We start from the raw sequence: 21,146 nt of genomic DNA, 5'->3' as shown, positions 1-21,146 counted from the left end.
AGTTGCATTATCCTCACTATTTCTTATTCAATGGTTTCCCAAAATTCACAATACAAGAAAACTCAGAAACAATAACAATATACAAAATTATCATATATTTAAAATATGAAATAAAACTTACTACCAGTTGACATCAATTCAGTTGAATGCATTTCCAAATTATCTTAAGTATGAAAACATTCATTCTATCACCAATAGCATTTTCACATAATTCTTTTTTTTTAAGATGCCATAATAGGGAAAATGTTTTGAAAAGTATAAAGTATTCTAGAAATGGTAGGTGCCCGAAGAAGTTGACACACCTTCAAGATGTGAGCCATTAACTCCTTTCCTCCTTGGATAAGAGTCAGTGTTTGCAAAATTCTTTTAGTTCCTAGGGGGAAAAGCAGCTAGATAAATAAATAAGAGAAGAGAGTGCAGATCTCTAGTTGGAAGGGACCTCCTAGGCAATCTAGGTCAACACCCTCAATATGCAGATGAAGAAATAGACCTAGGGAAGTTAAGTAAGGGAGTTGAAGGTCACATAAGAGGAACACATTAGAAACTGTACTTGAACCTTGGTCCTTCTAATGAATTTTGAGTTTTTCATAGAATATTTAATAGAAAATGTATACAGGGGGCGGCTAGGTGGCATAGTGGATAAAGCACCGGCCTTGGAGTCAGGAGTACCTGGGTTCAAATCTGGTCTCAGACATTTGATAATTACCTAGCTGTGTGGCCTTGGGCAAGCCACTTAACCCCATTTGCCTTGCAAAAACCTAAAAAAAAAACAAACCCGAAAATGTATACAATGAATTTTATTAATTGCATGTGATTCATTCTATTTTATTATAGGAAGACAGATCTGTTTGACTTTTCTCTTTTGTGCAGTGTGATTAAATTAAGCAGGGAAAATGATCTTTGGATGAAAGAAATGATGGCAGCATTATGATAAATATAGAATGTGGAAATTCTTTATAAAGAAATGGGCATCAATTGTTTTCAGTTCTATAGAATGAATTTTTTAACTATGAGAAATAGATTTTAAATTTAGTATGGCCAAGAAGTAATTTTCTTGAAATCTTATTTGTCAGGCAGTATTGAACTGGTATTTTTCTTTTGAAACTTTGATGGAAATATCAATCCTCATCGGTTATGAAGATCTATCATAATTTTTTCATGTTAAATATTTATGTATATGTGTTTGTGTAGGTGTATATGTTTGTGTTTGTGTGTATTCCTATGTGTTCAACTCTTGGTTATTTAGGTTCCTTTTGGAAAGGCCAGTTTGAGGATGTAATCAATTAAGGTTTTTTGTACCAAACCTGTATGATTTATTTTATGGACCAGCAGGTCCTTCCTGATGGGTACTTTTTTTTTTTTATAAAAAAGGATTATTCCTGTTGTTTCCTTTTTGTTCCATAGCTTAGTGCAGCTGTTTATCTTCCTGAGTAATGAGGATAATAGGATAATGTTTCTAAAAGTTTAAATTGCCAGCCTGGGGTTAATGTTGTGCCAGTAGCCTGGACTGCCTGGTTCAGGTATAACAGCACCCTTTTCTCCTAGGTCATAGCCTTTTAATCCTCCAGATAGTTATGATTTGTTTAAGGTAATGAAATTGTGCTAAATAAATGAACAAATTCATCCCATTCTCTTTTTCTATTTTGCTCTCCCCCCCCCCCCCCCCCCAACTAGGCGGGATCCTCAGTGATGTCTGGTCCAGGAGAGAACACTAGCCCTGAAAGCACCGCTCTCAAGTATTCAGGTCAAGATGGGCTGTACTCAGGAGTCAGCTTGACCTCCACGGCTGAAGTTACAGCGTCTGTGAGGCAGGATTCTTGGTGTGCTTTAGCACTTGCTTGATTCAATGGAAAAAGGAAGTTGGGAGACCTCCATGGACGGGGGTTGGGAGGGAGGGCGCTTCGACCTTTAGACGCCCACAGTTTCTGTAATGTTTTCTCAAGCCGTCTATGCAGCAATGAAGATGCTGGCAGAACTTTCCTCAGATGTGTCATTTTTGTGCCTTTATTGCTATAGAGGTGTTTTTCCAAAGAGGCTTCTGTCTTACCATCCAACTCCTCATCTATGCAAGAGAAATGAGAGAAGATGGATCTCTTCCAGGGTAAAGATAATACAACCAAAGAGAAGATCGTCCTTCCTCCTCTATTGTTAGACCTGCTTCATGCATCTTCCACAGAGCCAGCCAGCCAACCAGCCAGCCGGCGGCTGCCCCGCCCTGCCTGCCTCCGGGATGCAGGATGCATGCTGATGGGACTTCCTCATCCTTGCTTCCACTTGCTGGCCGGATAAAGGGACTTATCTGGGGCATTCGTTCTAAAGGATGCTGGGAGAGAGTTAAGGAAACAAAAAGTTCTGAGCATTTACTGCCCCAAGTACCACACGCTCTGAGCTAGAATGTTGATGTTCTTCAAACTAACAAACTCCTTCAAGGCCTTTCTCCCTAACTTTTCCGGTGGGAGCTCTGGTGTACGCTCACAGAAGAAAGCCAAATGAGGTTGTTTGGTCTCTCAAGGTCGAGCTGGTTCCTGATATCTTTCATTAAAAGATATTCCTCAGTTTTAAGACTGCATTATAACTGTGACTGAGGTTTTTGAAAGTTTGTTTTCTATATGACTGATCTGAAGTCAGTCAGAATTTGTAAACAGGGTAGCAAACAGGATATTTTTCTTCCATGTATACAATAATTTTTTAAGAAGTGCAATTTGCGTTGCAGCAATCAGTGTTAAATCATTTGCATAAGATTTAACAACATTTTTTATAATGAATGTAAACATTTTAACTTAATGGTACTTTAAATAATTTAAGAAAGTTAACTAGACATCTTTGTGCATTTTCTTTCTTTTCTTTCTTTCTTTTTTTTTTTACCAAGAACATCCCATCTCTCTATATTTCCTATTTGATAGACAAAACATATTTCAAGAACAAATCTTCTCTCAGGAAAATTGCCTTTATCCATTTGTTAATAAGTTTTATACAAAAATGCAAATATAGCTCCATTATTTTACTGTGGAATATGTGCTAGAAAGTTAGAAAGATTGCAATGAAACTTTACTACCTAACTGATACATTTGTAAATACTCCATGAATTGTTTAGGCATCTATAAGAGTTAGGATGCGGTCTGTATAGTGTGACTAACCTAGAAGTAGGTTAGTTTACAATTTTTTAAAAAATGGGATGTCATTTGGAAGCTTATTCTTTCACCAGAGCTTTAAAAAAATAAAAGGGTATTGTTTGTTTGTTTGCTTTTCTGTATAATGTGTTCCTTCCTGATTTTCCTTTGAGGCCTACAAATGGAGTTTAATGTCCAGCCCTTGCTCATCAGATTTTTGGGAAGACTACTTGAAGTCTTTGAATTTGAAAATTTGGTGTTTCTCTTTGTGCCTTTGACATTTCATACTTATCTTGATACGGAACTTGTTAGATAGCTATCACTCATGCTCTGCAAATGGGACTACTAAGATAAATCAGAACTATCAACATTGTTTCTAATTGCCAGAAATGTTTGTCATTCAAAGTGGACCAACTTAAAACATTTTAGAAACTTGAGTTTTCTTAACTGAGTAAATGAAATAAGTTACATGGAATTTTTTCCTCTTTCCCCTCCCAAATCATTAGGGTCACATCCATGTCACCTGGGATCTAGTAGACTATGTCCTTAACTAGATTGGTATTAAGGAAATATTTAAAAATGGACTCCTTTTGTTTTCTTGAATTTTTGGAGTTATCAGCAAGCTAGATGTTACCTCAAAAGTTGAAAGTGTCAGTCAGTTAATTCTTAGCCTTCAAATATCTTAGGCTTATCTTTCTATATGTTCCACATGTGGCATCAGGGAAATTGTAACTGCAGTATTCTCCAGTATGACTTTTGAGTGTTGGGTATGGATTTGGGGTTTAGGTTTTATTTTCTACTGGAGAAAGTTTCTTTTGCTAGGGGTGGTGAACTTGCCTTTTAAAAACTATTTTGATAACTATATTTCAGTATAATTGATTCCCTTTGAAATTTTATATATTATAATATGCATTTATAAATGTTATCCTGGGGAAGGGTGTCCATTGGCTTCCCTAGACAGTGACAGACTCACACAGAAAAAAGATTAAGAACCTGTGCTTTAGCAAGTGCATCTCAATCCATTAATTCCTTAAAGTATGAGGGAGACTTGATATGAGCCCACTCCTTCAGTACAGGACATACTATCTCTCAATCTACTAGGGTTATGGATTCAGGAAAAAGGCTCAGTTATGGCTACCACAGAGAATATGGGGTTTTTCAAACAGTGCTTGGGCTTGGGTTTAAATTATCTGAAGCTCTGAAGAAATTTAATCTAAATTATATGACATTTCTGCTCAAAAGTAATGCGGAGATGAATAGTGAAATCTTAGGCTATGCTATCTAGTGCAACATGTAGACCCAGACCACTGGTGTACATATCTACAGAACATTCATGAAGGAAGTGGGCATGTGCCTGCCCAAGACTGGAAAGAGGGGGATGGGCTGACAGCTGAAGAAAATTATTTTTTCCCACGAACTGATGTCTCTCTTACGGTTCTCATTAGTTAGTCTGCTTGCTTCCTGGTGGGTTGGGAATTGTTACAGTTAATGTGCTTTGATTGAAAAATGAACTTGTGTTGAAGGGGTTTCCAAATGACTCTTTTCCTGTGAATGCTCTCGAGCTTTCCTTTTCCCTCCAATCCTAGAACTGAACTAAGTTTGCTGACCTTTCTTTTGATACAACTCGAAAGTCAAAGGATCACCAGGTATCTGGGAATGAGTTAAAAGAGAAAAGAAGGGATGGAGGGTCCTAGAGGCTGCTTTTAGCCTGTTTTTATTCTGAAAGTAAATTGCACCTAGGGAGACCATTACATGATTACTTCCTTTATCTATTCTTATGTCAAGTAAGAGTTCTTTGGATTGGTATTCCCCCAGCAGTCATTTTTCCATTCAGTCTAAACAAAAATTAAAAAAATTCTTAAGATAGATATATTTTTAAATAAACCCTAAGATATACCTATATCTTAGTCTCCTCTATTGTAGTCTCTTCTATTCTAGCTGTCTATCAAATCTGTTATTTTGGAATTTTTCTTATCCTAAAGTTCAGCTTTAATGAAATTTAAGCTGTGTAAACTGTCAAGCATCTGAGAGCTCCATGAGTTTCTTTTTAGAGTCACTTAGAATTGCTTCCTGGGACCTGGGGAAAGGGGTGGGGAGGGCAGTGGCAAGAATCAGCAAAGTAGTGGGAATACATTCATTTTCCCCTGAAGATAAATGAACTTTTCTCTCCTGGAAATTGTTTGCCTCAGGCTTAGAAATTTGATGTAATTTAAAATCCTAGATAAATGAGCAATTTGGGGATATATTAGAAGGGCCTTTGGTATCAACCCTGATTTTCAGTCTGTTTCCCAGTCTACTTCAAGCATAAGTGCTGTAACTTTGTTAATATTTTTTGCTTTCCAATTATATATAATAGTAGTTTCTACCTATCATTTTTTTGGTAAGGTTTAGAGTTTTACAATTTCCCCCCAATCCTCCCTCCATCCCCCCACAGAAGGCAGTCAATCTTTATGTTGTTTCCATGCTATATATATATATTTACATTGATCGAAATTGAATGTGTTGAGAGAGAAATCATATCCTTCAGGAGAAAATAAAATATTAGATGTAGCAAAATTATGTAGAACATTAGATACATTTAAAAAAATTGAAGGTATTAGACTGGTCTTTGTTTAAACTCTGCATTTCTTTCTTTGGATACAGATGCTATTCCCTGTCACAGTCCTTGTCTCTGTCCTTGATTATTACATTGATGGAATGAGCAAGTCCATTAAGGTTGATCATCACCCCCATATTGCTATTAGGGTGTACCATATTCTTCTGGTTCTGCTCATTTCAGCATCAGTTCATGCAAGTCTTTCCAGGTTTCTCTGAAATCCCATCCCTCTTGGTTTCTAAAAGAACAATAGTGTTCCATAACATACATAAACCACAACTTGTTCAGCCATTCCCCAATTGATGGACGTTCACTCAGTTTCTAATTCTTTGCTACCACAAATAGGGCTGCTATGAATATTTTTGTACAAGTGATGTTTTTACCCTTTTTCATAATCTCTTCAGGGTATAGACCTAGTAGTGGTATTGCTGGATCAAAGGGTAAGCACATTTTTATTGCCCTTTGGGCATAATTCCAGATTGCTTTCCAGAAAGGTTGGATGAGTTCACAGCTCCATCAACAATGTATTAGTGTCCCAGATTTCCCACATCCCTTCCAACATGGAATGTTGTTTCAATATGACCTTTCTGGTCATTTTAGCCAATTTAATAAGTATGAGATGGTACCTCAGAACTGCTTTAATTTGCATTTCTCTAATCAGTAATGATTTAAAGCAACTTTTCGTATGACTATGGATAGCTTTGATTTCCTCATCTGTAAATTGCCTTTGCCTATCCTTTGACCAGTTGTCAGTTGGGGAATAGCTTTTTTTTTTTTTTTTATAAATTTGACTCAATTCTCTCTATATTTTAGAAATGAATCTTTTGTCAGAATTACTAGTTGTAAAAATTGTTTCCCTATTTACTACATTTTTTTTGATCTTGGTTACAGTGGTTTTGTTTATGCAAAAGCTTTTTAATTTAATGTAATCAAAATTACCTAATTTGTTTTTAATGATATTCTCCATCTCTTCCTTGGTCATAAACTGCTTCCATTTCCATAGATCTGACAGGTAAACTATTCCTTGATCTCCTAATTTGTCTATTTGTCTATATTTTGCCTATATTGTCTTTTAATCCTAAATCCTTTACCCTTTTTGATCTTGATATAGGGTGAAGTGCTGTAACTTTGGGGTTTAAGAGGGATCCCTTTCCTCTTTCCTTTCAATTCCTGAGCTCAGTGGAGATATATTTGCTATCCATCTACAGATTGATTTGGGAAAGAGAGGATGACACTTTCTCCATTATTCCTGCTATCTTGTTTCTGTGGTGTTCCAGTTCACTAAACTTAATGATATTTAGAGTACAAAAAGGAATTGGATAAGTGTGTATGTGGATGTATGTATGTATGTATGTATATATGCAAGTTTGTTATTAAGGGACCGTGGAGTATGAGAAGACTGGCCCAAGTTTATTAGAGACATTGTTCTGAGCTGGAAAAATGCCTGGTTCCATCCATTGTGCCAACTCTGAGTGGTTATCTGTAACAGGTTTTGGTGAACTAATAGAAAACTTAAAGATCCCATTTCTGTTCAGAGGATTGATCCATAGACCTAAGGCCTGAAGTGACCTGAGGGACCATCTGGTCCAACTCCCCTAATTTTTTTTTTAATTTTTTCCCCTTAATTTAAAGATGAGGAAACTGATAGATAGGTAGTAAGGTCACACAGGCACTACTTGGAAAAATTCTGATTCGAACCCAAGACCTTTGAATCATTGTACTATGTCAGGGCACAATAACATTCTACTTTTCTCAGGCATAATTTAGCTACTCTATTCTTTTAAAGCTAAATGCTGCATTCTATCTTATTTAATTTATTAAATTTTTTAAAATTTAAGGCAATGGGGTTAAGTGACTTGCCCAAGGTCACATAGCTAGTCCACCAATAAGTGTCTGAGGCTGGATTTGAACTCAGGTACTCCTGACTCTAGGGCTGGTGCTCTATTCATTGCACCACCTAACTGCCCTAAATGCTATATTTAAAACCCAGAAAATGAAAAAAAAGATTTAGGGGAGCTTTTAATGTTGAATTAATAGAAGAATCATAGACAGTGAATGACCATTTTTGGATAAGAATCCTTGAACTAGAATCAGGAAAGAATCTAAAAGCCATATAATCTAACTCTCATTTTGCAGATGAATGAATGAATGAATGAATGAAAACATTTACGGATCACTTAATGTACCAGACACTGTACTGTTTAGATGGTGACAATGCAATTATACAAATGAGGTAGTCCCTGGCTTAAAGGGGCTTACATTTTAATAGGGGTGGAGAATACATGGGAAAATGGTGAACTGGGAAGGGAATTTTGATTTGGGGAGTTACAGGAATAGTAAATATAATCATACATTAGTGAATTGTCACTTCCTTTCCAGAAGCGATGATATTATTGATTTGATTGCTTTGCTAGAATGAAGAGATGGAAAGGGGGTGAGCTGTAAGAAAAAAGCATGACAGGGCAGATGGCAAGGTTACTGGGTTGGATGAATGTGAATCATGTTTTGGAACCAACTGAGGTCTATGAGAGTCAAGTGACTTGTTCAAGATGAACATAGGGAATAGTGAGCATCAGAAACTGGATTTCTGCCTGGGTTCTTTAACTCTGGGATTCAAATTATAAAATAGACCAACAAGATAGTTTCTGAATCCCTCAAATGTCCTGGTAGCTCCTAGCACATCATCCAAGGTAGAGATTCTTAACCTTTTTTTGGATTATGGATCCCTTTGGCTTTCTGGTGAAGCCTATGGACCCCTCAGTAACATGTTTTTAAATGCATAAAATAAAATATGTAATATTATAAAGACCAATATATTGAATTATAGTTTTTCAAATATTTAAAATGATAATGGATACTAGGTTAAAAACCCTTATTTTAGGGGGGAAATTAGTAGAGTGATCTCCCCATATCTACCTGTTCTCAAAAGAGGCCAAAACTTTTGTAGATACAGGTTTTCATGAATAAGGCACCCTGGTCATTTGAAAGAAAGCAAAAGGTTGAGATTAGAAACCTCACGGCTGCTCATCTCAAATCCTCATGTGTTTAAGGCACCCCTGATCTAAAATATATATACAGAGATTAAGAACTGAGACCGGAAGATGGAAAAGTCTGGCAATAGAACCTTCCATGAAACAAGGAAAAAACAGCTTTGCTTTGTTTGGCCCATAGCTAAAATATCTTGCAGTTAATTCTTTATTTCTTAGAAATAGCTAACCTTTTATGATCCTGAGCTCTATCTTGTCTTCAGTGTTGGCTTTTGTTCATTATTCTACTATTAATATTTTCTATTTCTGTTTTTCAATTGTGTACTGAGTAAAAGTATGTAAAACCTTTTAGTGGCCCTCATGAATTATCATTTATTATATTCATTGTTATATGTAATATTACATGCATTCTCATATTTATTATATTCACCATCCTGAATTATCCAGTCTCAAATGTGAATGAAGTGGACAGAAGCATAGAAGGACGATCAATTACTCAGACCGAATTCTTATTTGAAGTTTAAGAAAAGTGTACTGTGTTGATGAGAGACACAGGAAAGTGTCAAAAGGAGATTTGTAAACTACAACTACTGCTTTGGTATTAATTAATGTTGGTTGACCTCAGAGAAATAGACTTTTGCCTATGTACTTATGTGCTTTGAACTGAGGTAGTTAGTCCTAGTGGCAAAAGACATGTATTTGTACTTGGTTACAGGAAGACTTGGGATAAATTCATGCTTCTTTGATTAATTTCATGATCTTAGGCAGATTACTAAAACTCTGAGTCTTAGCAAATCTTTAGAGCTATAAGGTAAAGACAGGTTGCTTTCTGTGCCAGTGGAAGGAGTTCTTTTATGGCGTATTCCCAAATCAAGGAAAATATAAATCTTGACAGTGTGCCCTCAGTGTGTAGTAGCTGAGCCAAATATGAAATTAGTTGGTTCTGTCTTGGAACAATTGTTTTCTCCTCTGTGTTTTTCCTTTTCCTATTAGGATGCTGCCTTAATATGCTGCAAATATGAAACAGAAAAATAAAGGTAAAGCCCAGAGACATCTAATATGCCAGAGGAATAATGCAGAGTGAACAAAAATGGAATAGGAGAGAGACCAATGGATGAGTCTCAGTCTTGAAACCATAATGTATTATGTAATCTCTCCATAGTTCACTGTGCCAAAGGGTTTTTTCCCTCAAGATAACATGCACCAGATTTTGGCAAAGATATTTTGGCTTTATCATTCTCAACACATGATTATTATGATTTGCATGATTATTTTTCATTAAAAAGAGTTAAAATAATAAGGGAGATTTGTTGCCAAGGATGCTTTAGATGCTATGTAAATACAGAAAAATTTATTCTCATCAAAGTTGAAATCCATTGCTTCACTTAAGTCAGCTGCATGTGAACCTTGGGGTTAAAATGACACAAAACAAATATTAGCTTTTGGCACCCATGAGTAACTTTTGTTTATGCCAGACCTATGATTTCATAGGTGAAGGTAATTCCTGATGTGGTGACTTCTTTCATTGGGACCTATTGGCACTTTGTCTGTAATTTATAGTTTTAGTTGTGTGGGGCATCAAAATATTTTCTCTCAGTACACCTGGTCTGTGTTAAAGACAGGATTTGAACCAATGTCTTTCTGATTCCAAGGTCAGTCTTTTAGCAGCAATGTCAGGTTGCCTTCTTGTATTCTACCTCTGGTGCTTGATACCTCTTTGACTTTTACTAAAATCCTTAACTTCTCTGAGGCCCCAATTTCATTACTTTTAAAATAAGGGGGTCGGACCATATAGTTATTGAAGTTCCTTTTCGGTCATAGGACATGATCCTATGATCCAAATGACCTAAATATGGTTTCATTTACCAGTCTTAGGACTTAGAATCCCCTGGGACTTAATCAATGCTTATCATTCATTATTGATCATAGGTCTCAAGTCATCAGCTCTGAACTCCTTTCAGAGAAGAGCACAAATGACCACCAGTCTCCAGGAAGCTTTCAGGCTGTGTATTGTTGGAATAAATGAAAGCTTTGTCAGAGTAGGAAATTCAGGGAAAACATCTACACTTGCAAACCAAAACAGCTTGTCTTTCTAAGTCCCTGGAGATCAGTTCTCTCTGAAAGGACAGAAATATTCTGCAAAGTTTTCACAGGTTTCCCAGTTTGTAAACAAGAGGATACATTCTTCATGTTTTCTTGTTGAATCTGGCACAAATAAAACCTCTGACTTAGAGGATTGGTTTAATTAGGGTCAGAACCAGTGATCATTATTCAATTGAATGATGCAAATTACTTATTTATTTTTTTATTTATTTAGGTTTTTTTGCAAGGCAAACGGGGTTAAGTGACTTGCCCAAGGCCACACAGCCAGGCAACTATCTAGTGTCTGAGACCAGATCTGAAGCCAGGCACTCCTGACTCCAGGGCTGGTGCTCCATCCACTATGCCACCTAGCCGCCCCCTAATGTAAATTATTTACATTATTTATTATTACTATGAATAACATAGGTCCTTACTTAAAACAAACCTTTGAGAAAGGCACTTCCAGTAGTATAATGTTCATTTTAGAGATGAGGAAATAGAGGCTCAGAAGGGTTAACTGATTTGCCAACTATCACATCTTGGGCTGGGATTAAGACCTAGATCTTTTAAATTCCAGAATCTGATACTTTTCACAATGAGAATAATAGCATCATTGAAAAGAGCCTTTGCCAAAATACAACATTCAATCCTATTACAAACACCTGAGAGTATAGGAATAAATGGAGTTTTCCTTAAATAATAAGCAGTATCTATCTAAAACCATTAACAAATATTATATACAATGGAGATAAACTAGGAGTATTTCCAGTAAAATCAGAGGTGAAACAAGGTTGCCCATTATTTCTATTACTATTGAATGTAATTTTAGAAATGTTAACTTTAGCAGTAAGAGAAGAAAAAAGAAATTGAAGGAATTAGAACTGGCAATGAGGAAGCAAAACTTTCACTCTTTGCAAACGATCTGAGAATATCTAGAAAATCAATTAAAAAACTACTGGAAACAATTAAAAACTTCAGTTAAGTATCAGGATATAAAATAAACCCACATAAATCATCAGCATTTCTACATATGAACAACGAAGCCCAAGGGCAAGAGATAGAGAAATTCCATTTAAAGTTAGGACAGATGATATAAAATACTTGGAAATCTCCCAAGACAAAGCTAGAAACTGTATGAACACAAAGAGAATATAGTAGCATCAGAATTTTAGGTATCTTAGAGTCTTCTTGTACTTTAGTTATTTTTTAGTTGTATCTGATTGTGACCCCTTTTGGGGTTTTCTTGGCACAGATATTGGAGTGCTTTTCCATTTCCTTTTCCAGATCATTTGATAGAAGAAGAAACTGAGGTAAACATGATTAAGTGACTTGCCCAGTGTCACCAGCTAGTTAGTGTTTGAGGCCAAATTTAAATTCAATCTCTGTGCTGTACCTAAAGTTCTTAGAAGTAACCTTTCCTAACCCCTCGATTTTGCAGATGACGAGAATGTTGACCCAGTCATATGTTAAATGACTTGCCTAAGGCTGCAAAGTTAGTGATTGACTCCCCCCCCCCCCTTTTAAGGTTTTTGCAAGGCAGTGGGGTTGTGACTTGCCCAAGGCTACACAGCTAGGTAATAAGTGTCTGAGGTCAGATTTGAACTCAGGTATTCCTGATTCCAGGGTGGGTACAATTGAACACTTTTTGATATGTGCTATCTCTCTCTCTCTCTCTCTCTCTCTCTCTCTCTCTCTCAATCTCTCCCCCCACCCCTATCTCTGTCTCTCTCATATTTGTGACCCTGAACTGATTTTCCTCCTGCCATTCTAACTATTCTTTTGTGCTCATTACTGGCTCATCTTTCCTAGCCTAGAAGTTCCCAAGACTCTCTTCTAACTTGTTTGCTTTTTAATATGAACTTTCCTTCAGCAACATTTCCTTCAGCCACTAGGATTCTAACTCTATAGGAATGATTCTCAAATTTATGCTTCCAAGAAGGACTTCTCTTTGAACTAATTTATCTTATAGATTACATACATTCAATAATTCCCAATTTCTACCAAAAAAATCTATTTGAAACTCTCCATAGCTTGTATTTCCCCGCTTTTATAACCTTATCTTGTATTCCCCCCTAATATTTCACTAAATTCCTATTAGTAATTCTGCAAATTCTTTCTACCTCCGTAACTTCGTTTAAATAGTCTCGTGATGTCAAAAAGAACCCTATTTTCACCTGTTGGCATCTTACTCTGACATTTGAGGCCAAACTCAAGTCCTTCCTCTATGTGAAATCTCCAAATCCCTCCAGATAAAAAGCAATTTGTCCTTTAAGTCTCCTCTAACACTATGAACCTTCCCTATGAACTTATTATATTCTATTGAATTATAGTAATTTGTATATAGATCTTCCTAACTATATTCCTCCCATTAAAAAAAACCTCATACCAAATTTACCTATGTTCAAAGAGTATAAGTTTCATTCTATATCTTGTATCTAGTAGCTCACTGTTAGGATGTAGGTATCATGCTAGCTGGCTCATTGAATAGTGTGTTAGATCTGGAGTCAGAAAGAGTCATTTTCCTGAGTTTAAATCTGACTTCAGATACTAAGTAGCTGTGTTGTGACAAAAAAAACTTACTTAACCCTCTTTGCCTCAGTTTCCATATCTGTCAAATTATCTGGAGAAGGAAATGCTCTGGATGCAAGACAATCAGGATTAAGTGACTTGTCCAGGGTCTAGTAAGTATCAAGTGACTAAAGTTGGATTAGAACTCAAGTCCTCTTGACTCCAGGGCAGGTAGGTATTGCAATGTATTCTGACCTGGTAATAACCTTCTAATTGATCTTCCCACTTTTAATCCATTTTTTAGGTTTTTTTCCCCCCTTCTTATTTAAAAAATTGATACCTTTTTTAAAAAAAGTCATAGTAGGGGCAACTAGGTGGCATAGTGGATAGAGCACCGGCCCTGGAGTCAGGAAGACCTGAGTTCAAATCCAGTCTCAGACACTTAATAATTACCTAGCTGTGTGGCCTTGGGTAAGCCACCTAACCCCATTGCCTTGCAAAAAAAAAAAAGTCATAGTTATTTGTCCAGATCTTCCTGTCCACTCTCATTGAATTCACCAATGTAATAAAAAAAATTACACAAGACTGATCCAACAAACATTCCAGTATCCTGTATCCACGGTCTTTCACTTTTACCAAGATATGATTCATCTTCATGTGCTTTTTAAATCTTTTTATCACCCCTGGTGCTATGTACATAATAAGTACTTAATGAATGTTTAAAGTTTTGTTGTTGGTGATGAACCTAGACCTAACTTTTCCCCATGTGTTTTTTTCCTTAATTTATCTCACTGAGTCTGTAGTTTGAAAATATTAGAATTAACCTTTCTATAAGTGTATACCAGCCATCAAATCATTTATAAAATGTGATGACAAATGCTCATTGAGTGACTGATGTGACTATGACATAAAGAGATTGGTCATTTTTCTCTGTAACTCTCACCTTATTCTGAGCCCCTGCTTAGCTATTCTAGTTTCTAGGTCATTTGTGGGCAAGTATCTTCTCCAAATAAGTCTCTCTGATATGTTTTACTTTTTATTAGTTGGCCAGATAACATTTATTTAATTATGAAGTCATTTTAATTAATTAACAGTGTAAATAAAACTGCTTCCTGCCTCAGGTTCCTCAACTGTAAAAGTGGGAATCACAATAGGCTTTATTTCACAGGGTTGTGATGAGCAAATTAGATAACATTTATGAAGCACTTAGCAAGGTCACTTAATAAATAAAGACTTGTTTCTTTCCTCTCTTTCCTCAGGGTTACCCAATATAGAAAAGTATACATTATGGATACTGTAGTTATGCTCTTTCACCAGCCCTTTTGACCACCTCCTTCTTTCTTCTAGGGGAAGACTATGCTGTGATAAAGAGGACACAGTTCATTCACTCTTTTTGTGTGTCTTAACTATGAAGATAGTCACAAAATACTTATTAAGAGCTTACAGTGTCCCAGGCTCTGGGCATACAAAGAAATGCTTAAGCACAGTGGACAGAGTACTGACCTTGTCAGTTCAATCCAATCTCAGACACTGGACACTTAACTAGCTGTGTGACCTTGGGTAAGTCACTTAATCTGGATTGCCTCATCTAGGATCATCTCCAGTCATCCTGAATTCTATCTGGCCACTGGATCTAGATGACTCTGGAGAAGAAAATGAGGTTGGTGATATCACAGCACCCTTTCATTCTTTATCCAGTTCATGTGCTTGTCGTGACATCACCTCCCTGATGTGATGTCTTCTTCTAGAACAAAGGACAAACACCATCTCAAGAGCACATAGTCCAATGGAGAGACAACATAAAACAGTCAACCTCTTTTGGTACTAGAGTTATTGGGAAAGGCTTCTTAGAGAAGGTGGGAAGGAATTTTAGCTGGGATTTGAAGAAAGCCAAGAGATTTAGATGAAGAGAGAGAAAATTCCAGGCATGAGGGACATCCGATCAAAATGTCAGAATTGGTAAATGGAAAGTGACATAGGACATTAGATTAAATACTATTTTCAGAGTCACCTCTAACTCAGTTTTCTGTTTGCAAAAAGTGTTTGCAGTGATCCTTTCCCCCATAGGTATGGCTGCTTCTAGCTTCAAGCAACATTCTCTGCCAATAGCTGGATATTTTTCAGTTCTCTGTAGGGAATCTTATTCAATGCCTATACAGGCTGCACTAGAGAGGTGAAGAGGCATAGATTGATCTCTTCTTGGAACTACCCTGTGAATAAATCTCTTTTAATTCTTCTAAAGTCTCAGTTTTTCCTTAGGTTTTACTGAGCTTGTCCCCCTCTCTTCTGAGTCTCTCAATTCAATTTTTATCTAATTTATAATCAGAAACACATTTTAAAGATTTATTGTATCCTCTTGCCTGAGAGAAATCTCCCCAGACTTCCATTTTTTTCAAACAGAAAAGTCATATGAAATTCCCTTGGTTAAAATAATCATATATATTTTTTAAATTTATTCTATTCCTTTCCAGGACTGGTCTTATTTTTAGGAGTTCCTTGACTGGTTGAGGGTAATTTTTGTCATTCAGAAAAATTTCAGTCTTATTCCTCAGCTCAAAATATTGTGATAAAACTTTATCACTCCTTCCCCCTTTAATTTTCTTGGTTTAACATGATGACTGTACTGGTAGTAAAAAAATGGCAATCCATCAGAAATGCTTTTGCATTTTAATGGCATCATTACAATTTATAATTCACTGAAAAACAGTACAAAGTGATGAGAATGCCACTTATAGTCTGTCAAAATGATTCACTTCTGATTTTGTGCAGAAGTTGCCATAGACAAGTAAAAGAAAAAACATGGCTATATCCTATAAAACTTTATTTCTGGACACTGAAATTAATTTTGTATAATTTCCATGTCACAAAATCTTTAAATTTTTTTTAAATAATTTAAAAACAAAAACATTCTTGGTTCACAAAGATTTTCATTTACAAAAATAGATGTCAGACCAGCTTTGCCCTGTGCACCATAGTTTTTTTTTAGTTTTTTTTTTTTGTAAGGCAAATGAGGTTAAGTGGCTTGCCCAAGGCCACACAGCTAGGTAATTATTAAGTGTCTGAGACTGGATTTGAACCCAGGTACTCCTGACTCCAGGGCCAGTGCTTTATCCACTATGCCACCTAGCCACTCCTGCACCATAGTTTTTTGACCCTTGACTTAGGTCACAGAAAATGGACATAACTATATCTCACCTTTATAAAGCACTTTAAAATTTGCAATTTAAATTACAAAAGATTTATTATATTCACAATCCTAGGAGGTAGATACTATTATTATCCCTATTTTACAGATGCAAAAAACTGAGATAGACAAAGGGTAAGTGACTTGCCAGGAGTCACATAGCTAGTAAGCGTCTGAGGCAGGATTTGAACCCAGTTTCTTTGATTTCAAGTTTCTCTCTCTGACCTCTTTGGCATGGAGGATACCTTGAAGTGATAGAGTTGATCAAAGTCCCCTTGCATGTCTTAGCAGTTGTGATCTGTCAGACACGGCCCTGAGAACTCTCCCCCCACCCCCGGAACCTCCCTCATTTCCTGCCCCCAAGTCCTAGTTGACTGCTTTACAACCACACAATGAGTTAGTAAATAATCTAAGCCCTTAGTCTCCTGAGCCAACCAAGCTTGGAGAACATTCTCAATATATTTTTAAAGTAAAAACTAGTCTAATTTTCATGAAAGGAGATGTTCAGATGTTGTACTTATTTTAGTAAAGGGGTACTTAGTCTTTTTTTGTGTGTTATGAATCTCTGCTGGTGAAGCCTGTGGACTTCTCAGGGTAAACTCTCCTTTCTATAGTCATAAATAAAGGAAATACTGAATTTCAATTAGTCATGAGTAGAAATAATAATGTAATTTTTTCCTATCCAACTTCATAGTCCCCTTGACATCTACCCATAAGACCTCGGGGCGGGGTGAGGTCTGTGGAACTTAGATTTAAGAACCTTTATTTTGTCTTATTTCTGTCACTAGTCCCATTCCCCAAATTCTCATCTTTTTAGTCCCATTGGATTTAGTTTGAAAAGTTCTTTATGTATATTATCTCCTTTATGCCTCATAGTAGTTTTGAAAATATATAATCATCACTGCCCTCATTTACACATAAGGAAACTGAGATTCAGAGAGTTTAAATGACTTGTTTATGGTTCTATAACAAGTATGTATTAATGGTCATCTATATAAATTCAACATTTTACCCACTGTATTATCTCTTATGAGGCTTAGGTCCTTTGAGGCAGTGTGGTACAATGGAAAGGGTGTTGGACCTGGTGTCAGTAGGAACCTAGATTTTTGAATTCTTCTGATTCTTTTTTAGCTGCTGGAAGAGACAGGACAGTCAACTTCTCTAAACTTCAGTGTAAAAATTAAGTTCTTTTATAAAATCAGAATAATAATACCTACCTCACAGGGTAGTTGTTAGGGTAAAGTAAAAGGATGAATATAAAGCATCCTGTTCACCTTGAACATATGTATTTACATCTAGATCTATCTATCATCTATCCATCGCTATCTCTATCTCCCTATCTCTCTTTATATCTACACAGATATCTATCTATCTATCTAGATATATTAACAAGCCGTTGTAAGTTTTCAGAATAACTTGTAAGTTTGTTGAGATTAGTGAACAGGCCTTATGAAGTCATCCCTGAGTCTCAGGCTGAATAAATCCTGTATTCTATTCTGTGATGGTAAGGCTCAGAGAGGAATTTCTTCTTTCATTGCAATTCAGCAATGAGTCTGAGATGAAAGTCCTACTCTGGGAGCACTGAGAGGTTGTGGGATTTGTCAGGAATCCCCCTCCCCTCTCTTCAGGTTAGAAATAGGACATGATCAGAGCCCTCCATCCAGGGGTTGTCAGACTCCATGTCTGGAACCAGATTAAAATATAATTGGGAATTATTTCACAAAATGAACAAAATTACAATAGAACATAGATAATATTAATATGTGATTTTTAAATGTTAATTTGTAGTCTCCAGGGATCTTAGTGCCTACCTTGAGTTTGACATCAGGGCACTATGCCATTCTGACTCACGACTTTCTATCCTGTATTTTCTGATTCATGCAAATGTCATTTCCTCCCATTAGAATGTAAACTCTTTAGTGCTCTATGTGTTCTCCCTTGTTGCTTAGTGCTTGGCATATAAGAGATGTTCAAGAAATATTTGTGGATTGATTCCCACTTTCCTATACAGGGTAGGGCCATATGATTAATTAATTTTCCTTAGGAGAGGGAACTGTGGTGAATATATTGTGAAAAGAGCCCCAGGAAGGAATCCAGGAGACTTGGGTTTGTATTCCATTTTTTTCTCCCTCTTATTTATTTAATGAAGATGAAGTCTTATATAGTGGATGAAAGAGTCAAGTTGGAACTGTGATAGATGCCTCTGACATGTAGCAGCTGCTATATGATCCTGGACAAGTTATATAATCTCTTGGTGTTCCACATAATTCAGTAAGTCTCAAAGTCACAGATTAGTTGCTGATCTTTATTGGAAGATGGAGTTTCCTCACTGGGAGCTCCCTAAACCTAATACATGATAGTCTAGCTCTCTTTTCCTACATTGAATAAACAAAAATAAAGCTGGTCAATCTTGAGAGTCACAGTATCTTAAGAGCTGGGGAAAATTTCAGAAGTCATGTAGGTCAACTCATATTTCTGGCCTCTATAAAACAGCCCTGACTAATGGTTATTCAGCTTGTGATTGAATTCCTTCAATGATAGGGAACTCACTACTGGAAATAGCTCTTTTGGGATAGCTCTAATTGTTGGGAAGCTTTTCCTTGTGTCACACTTAACATTGGTTGGTCATGCCTCAACATCTCTCACACAGGACATGTGGACATCCATTCACTTCTCTAGGCTGGTGGACTCATTCTAATTTGCCCTCACACACACAGAAGGTTAAGGATCCACCAAGTTATATTCAAACTCTCAGGGTTCTAGGGGAAACTGTTTTGGGGGGGAATGCACTCTTGCTACTCATTACTTTAACTTTCAAATCCCCATTGATGTATTTCTTTTTAAACAAAGTCAACTATTAATAATGTTGATGCATTTAGATCTTAAACATAACAACATGCTTAGAAATGACCAAAAAATAATATGAGAACTTCTGAATTAAAGCAAATGCATGAATAATAGACATCACAATCATCTCATAAATCTGGGTGACATCTTCCCAATAATTCATTTAGCAATTGTAGGGAAAAGTAATCATACACTTATATAACCTGGTCAGGAGGACATGTTTGAAGAAAACTCAAGTGCTAGTGGTACAGACAACTCTTTAAGATAATCTTTCTGTCTCAGGAACTGTCCACAAAAATTCCTTGTTGAATGCATTTTCTGTGTTGAATGGGTGCTTTCACAGCTAAGATGAAGGAATTCATACTGTATTAACTAACACCTTAACCAAACTATTAATATCCTGGGTGAATTTTCTAACTTTTAAAATGTTCTTTTGCTGGGGTGGCTAGGGGCAGTGGATAGAGCACTGGCCCTGGAGTCAGGAGTACCTGAGTTCAAATTTGACCTCAGACACTTAATAATTACCTAGCTGTGTGGCCTTGGGCAAACCACTTAATCCCATTTGTCTTGCAAAAACCTAAAAAAAATGTTCTTTTGCTTTAACTTCTTTCAGTCACAAGAAACACCACAAAGAAATGGTCTTTCTATGGTCTTTCTTTAACACAATCCTGAAATCTCCCCTTTCATTTCTTTCATATCTTTCTGGATTTAGACTCTGGGTTCTCTCAGCAAACAATTCCACCTTAACTTAAAGTTAATAAACAAATTCTCAACTTTTGTTTATTATCAAGTAAATTACATTTGGGCAGCTTGGGGACACAGTGCTTAGAGTGCTGGGTTTGTAGTCAGAAAGATTTAGCTTCCTCAGTGTAAATCTGGCTTCAGACACTAGCTATCTGGCCCTGCATAAGACACTTATCCCTGTTTGCCTCAGTTTCCTTATCTGTAAAATGAACTAGAGAAGGAAATGGTAAACTACTCCAGTATTTTTGCCCAAATGGGGGGTCACAAAAAGTCATATATGACTAAAAATGACTGAACAAGAACAAAAACAAAATTATATTTTCCCCAAATCATTGAACAGATCTGGTATCCACAATTCATCATTTGTTAACCAAAAAAGTTCCACAATTCTTCAATTCTTTGTATAAGTTTCACTGACACATGTTGTTTCCAGTTTGATCCAGTATACAATAGTTTGACATATTCAAAATTAGCAACTACTGTTCCTGATCTTTGAATCAGAATACTGTAATTGTTTTCATACAGTTCTAAGCAGACTTAAGCCCAAAAGGCAGACAATTTAGCAACTACTTTTCTTAGAAGCAAACATATCCCCAGAAAAGTGAACTGTTACTTCCTTATTCTGTCAAGGAGAGTCATGTAATAGAAAAAGAGAAGCCTCATAGTAAGTTGACTATTGAACTTAAGGCTTACTAAAAGATCTTTTTTTTCCACACGAATATTTATTCAGTCATTTCCCCATTCTATTACATCTTTTTGCAGTTGACTTTTTAAAGTCAGGTGTGTTAGACTTTACATGGATCTACATCAAGTGTCACCTTATTAAATTTACTCATTTTTCTAGTTTATCTAGATCATTTTAGAATCCTGATTCTGCCAGTTGGTATATTATCTACCCCTTGGAGCTTTGTATTACCAAAAATATTTTTAATGTTATTTTTAATATTTGGAATAAAACAAACACTCCCATAACACAGTACAATAAAAAAGATGATTGCACATGAAACTGCAAATCTATTACGCACCAATCTGCTACTCCTTTTTATATAACAACAAAATTTTCAAGTAAATTTCTTTTTTTTCTTTTT

General features: G+C 36.2%; 1 protein-coding gene and 1 pseudogene across 2 annotated transcripts in view; both read left to right on the top strand.

The window, feature by feature from the left end:
• GATA6 (GATA binding protein 6) overlaps positions 1–3,242 on the top strand; it is a 41,097-nt gene extending 37,855 nt beyond the window's left edge. For both annotated transcript variants that reach the window (XM_074207891.1, XM_074207892.1), the window contains exon 7: positions 1,675–3,242. In XM_074207891.1, coding sequence (XP_074063992.1) covers positions 1,675–1,842 — 168 coding nt within the window. In that variant the 3' untranslated portion in view covers positions 1,843–3,242. The remainder of the gene's footprint in view (positions 1–1,674) is intronic.
• LOC141499249 (cyclin-H-like) overlaps positions 2,086–21,146 on the top strand; it is a 61,398-nt pseudogene continuing 42,337 nt past the window's right edge.

The sequence above is a fragment of the Macrotis lagotis genome, chromosome X (assembly GCF_037893015.1).
Source record: "Macrotis lagotis isolate mMagLag1 chromosome X, bilby.v1.9.chrom.fasta, whole genome shotgun sequence".
In the NCBI taxonomy this organism is placed as follows: domain Eukaryota; kingdom Metazoa; phylum Chordata; class Mammalia; order Peramelemorphia; family Peramelidae; genus Macrotis; species Macrotis lagotis.
The sequence above is the reverse complement of the archived record's forward strand: the minus strand, read 5'-3'. Positions and strand labels throughout refer to the sequence as shown.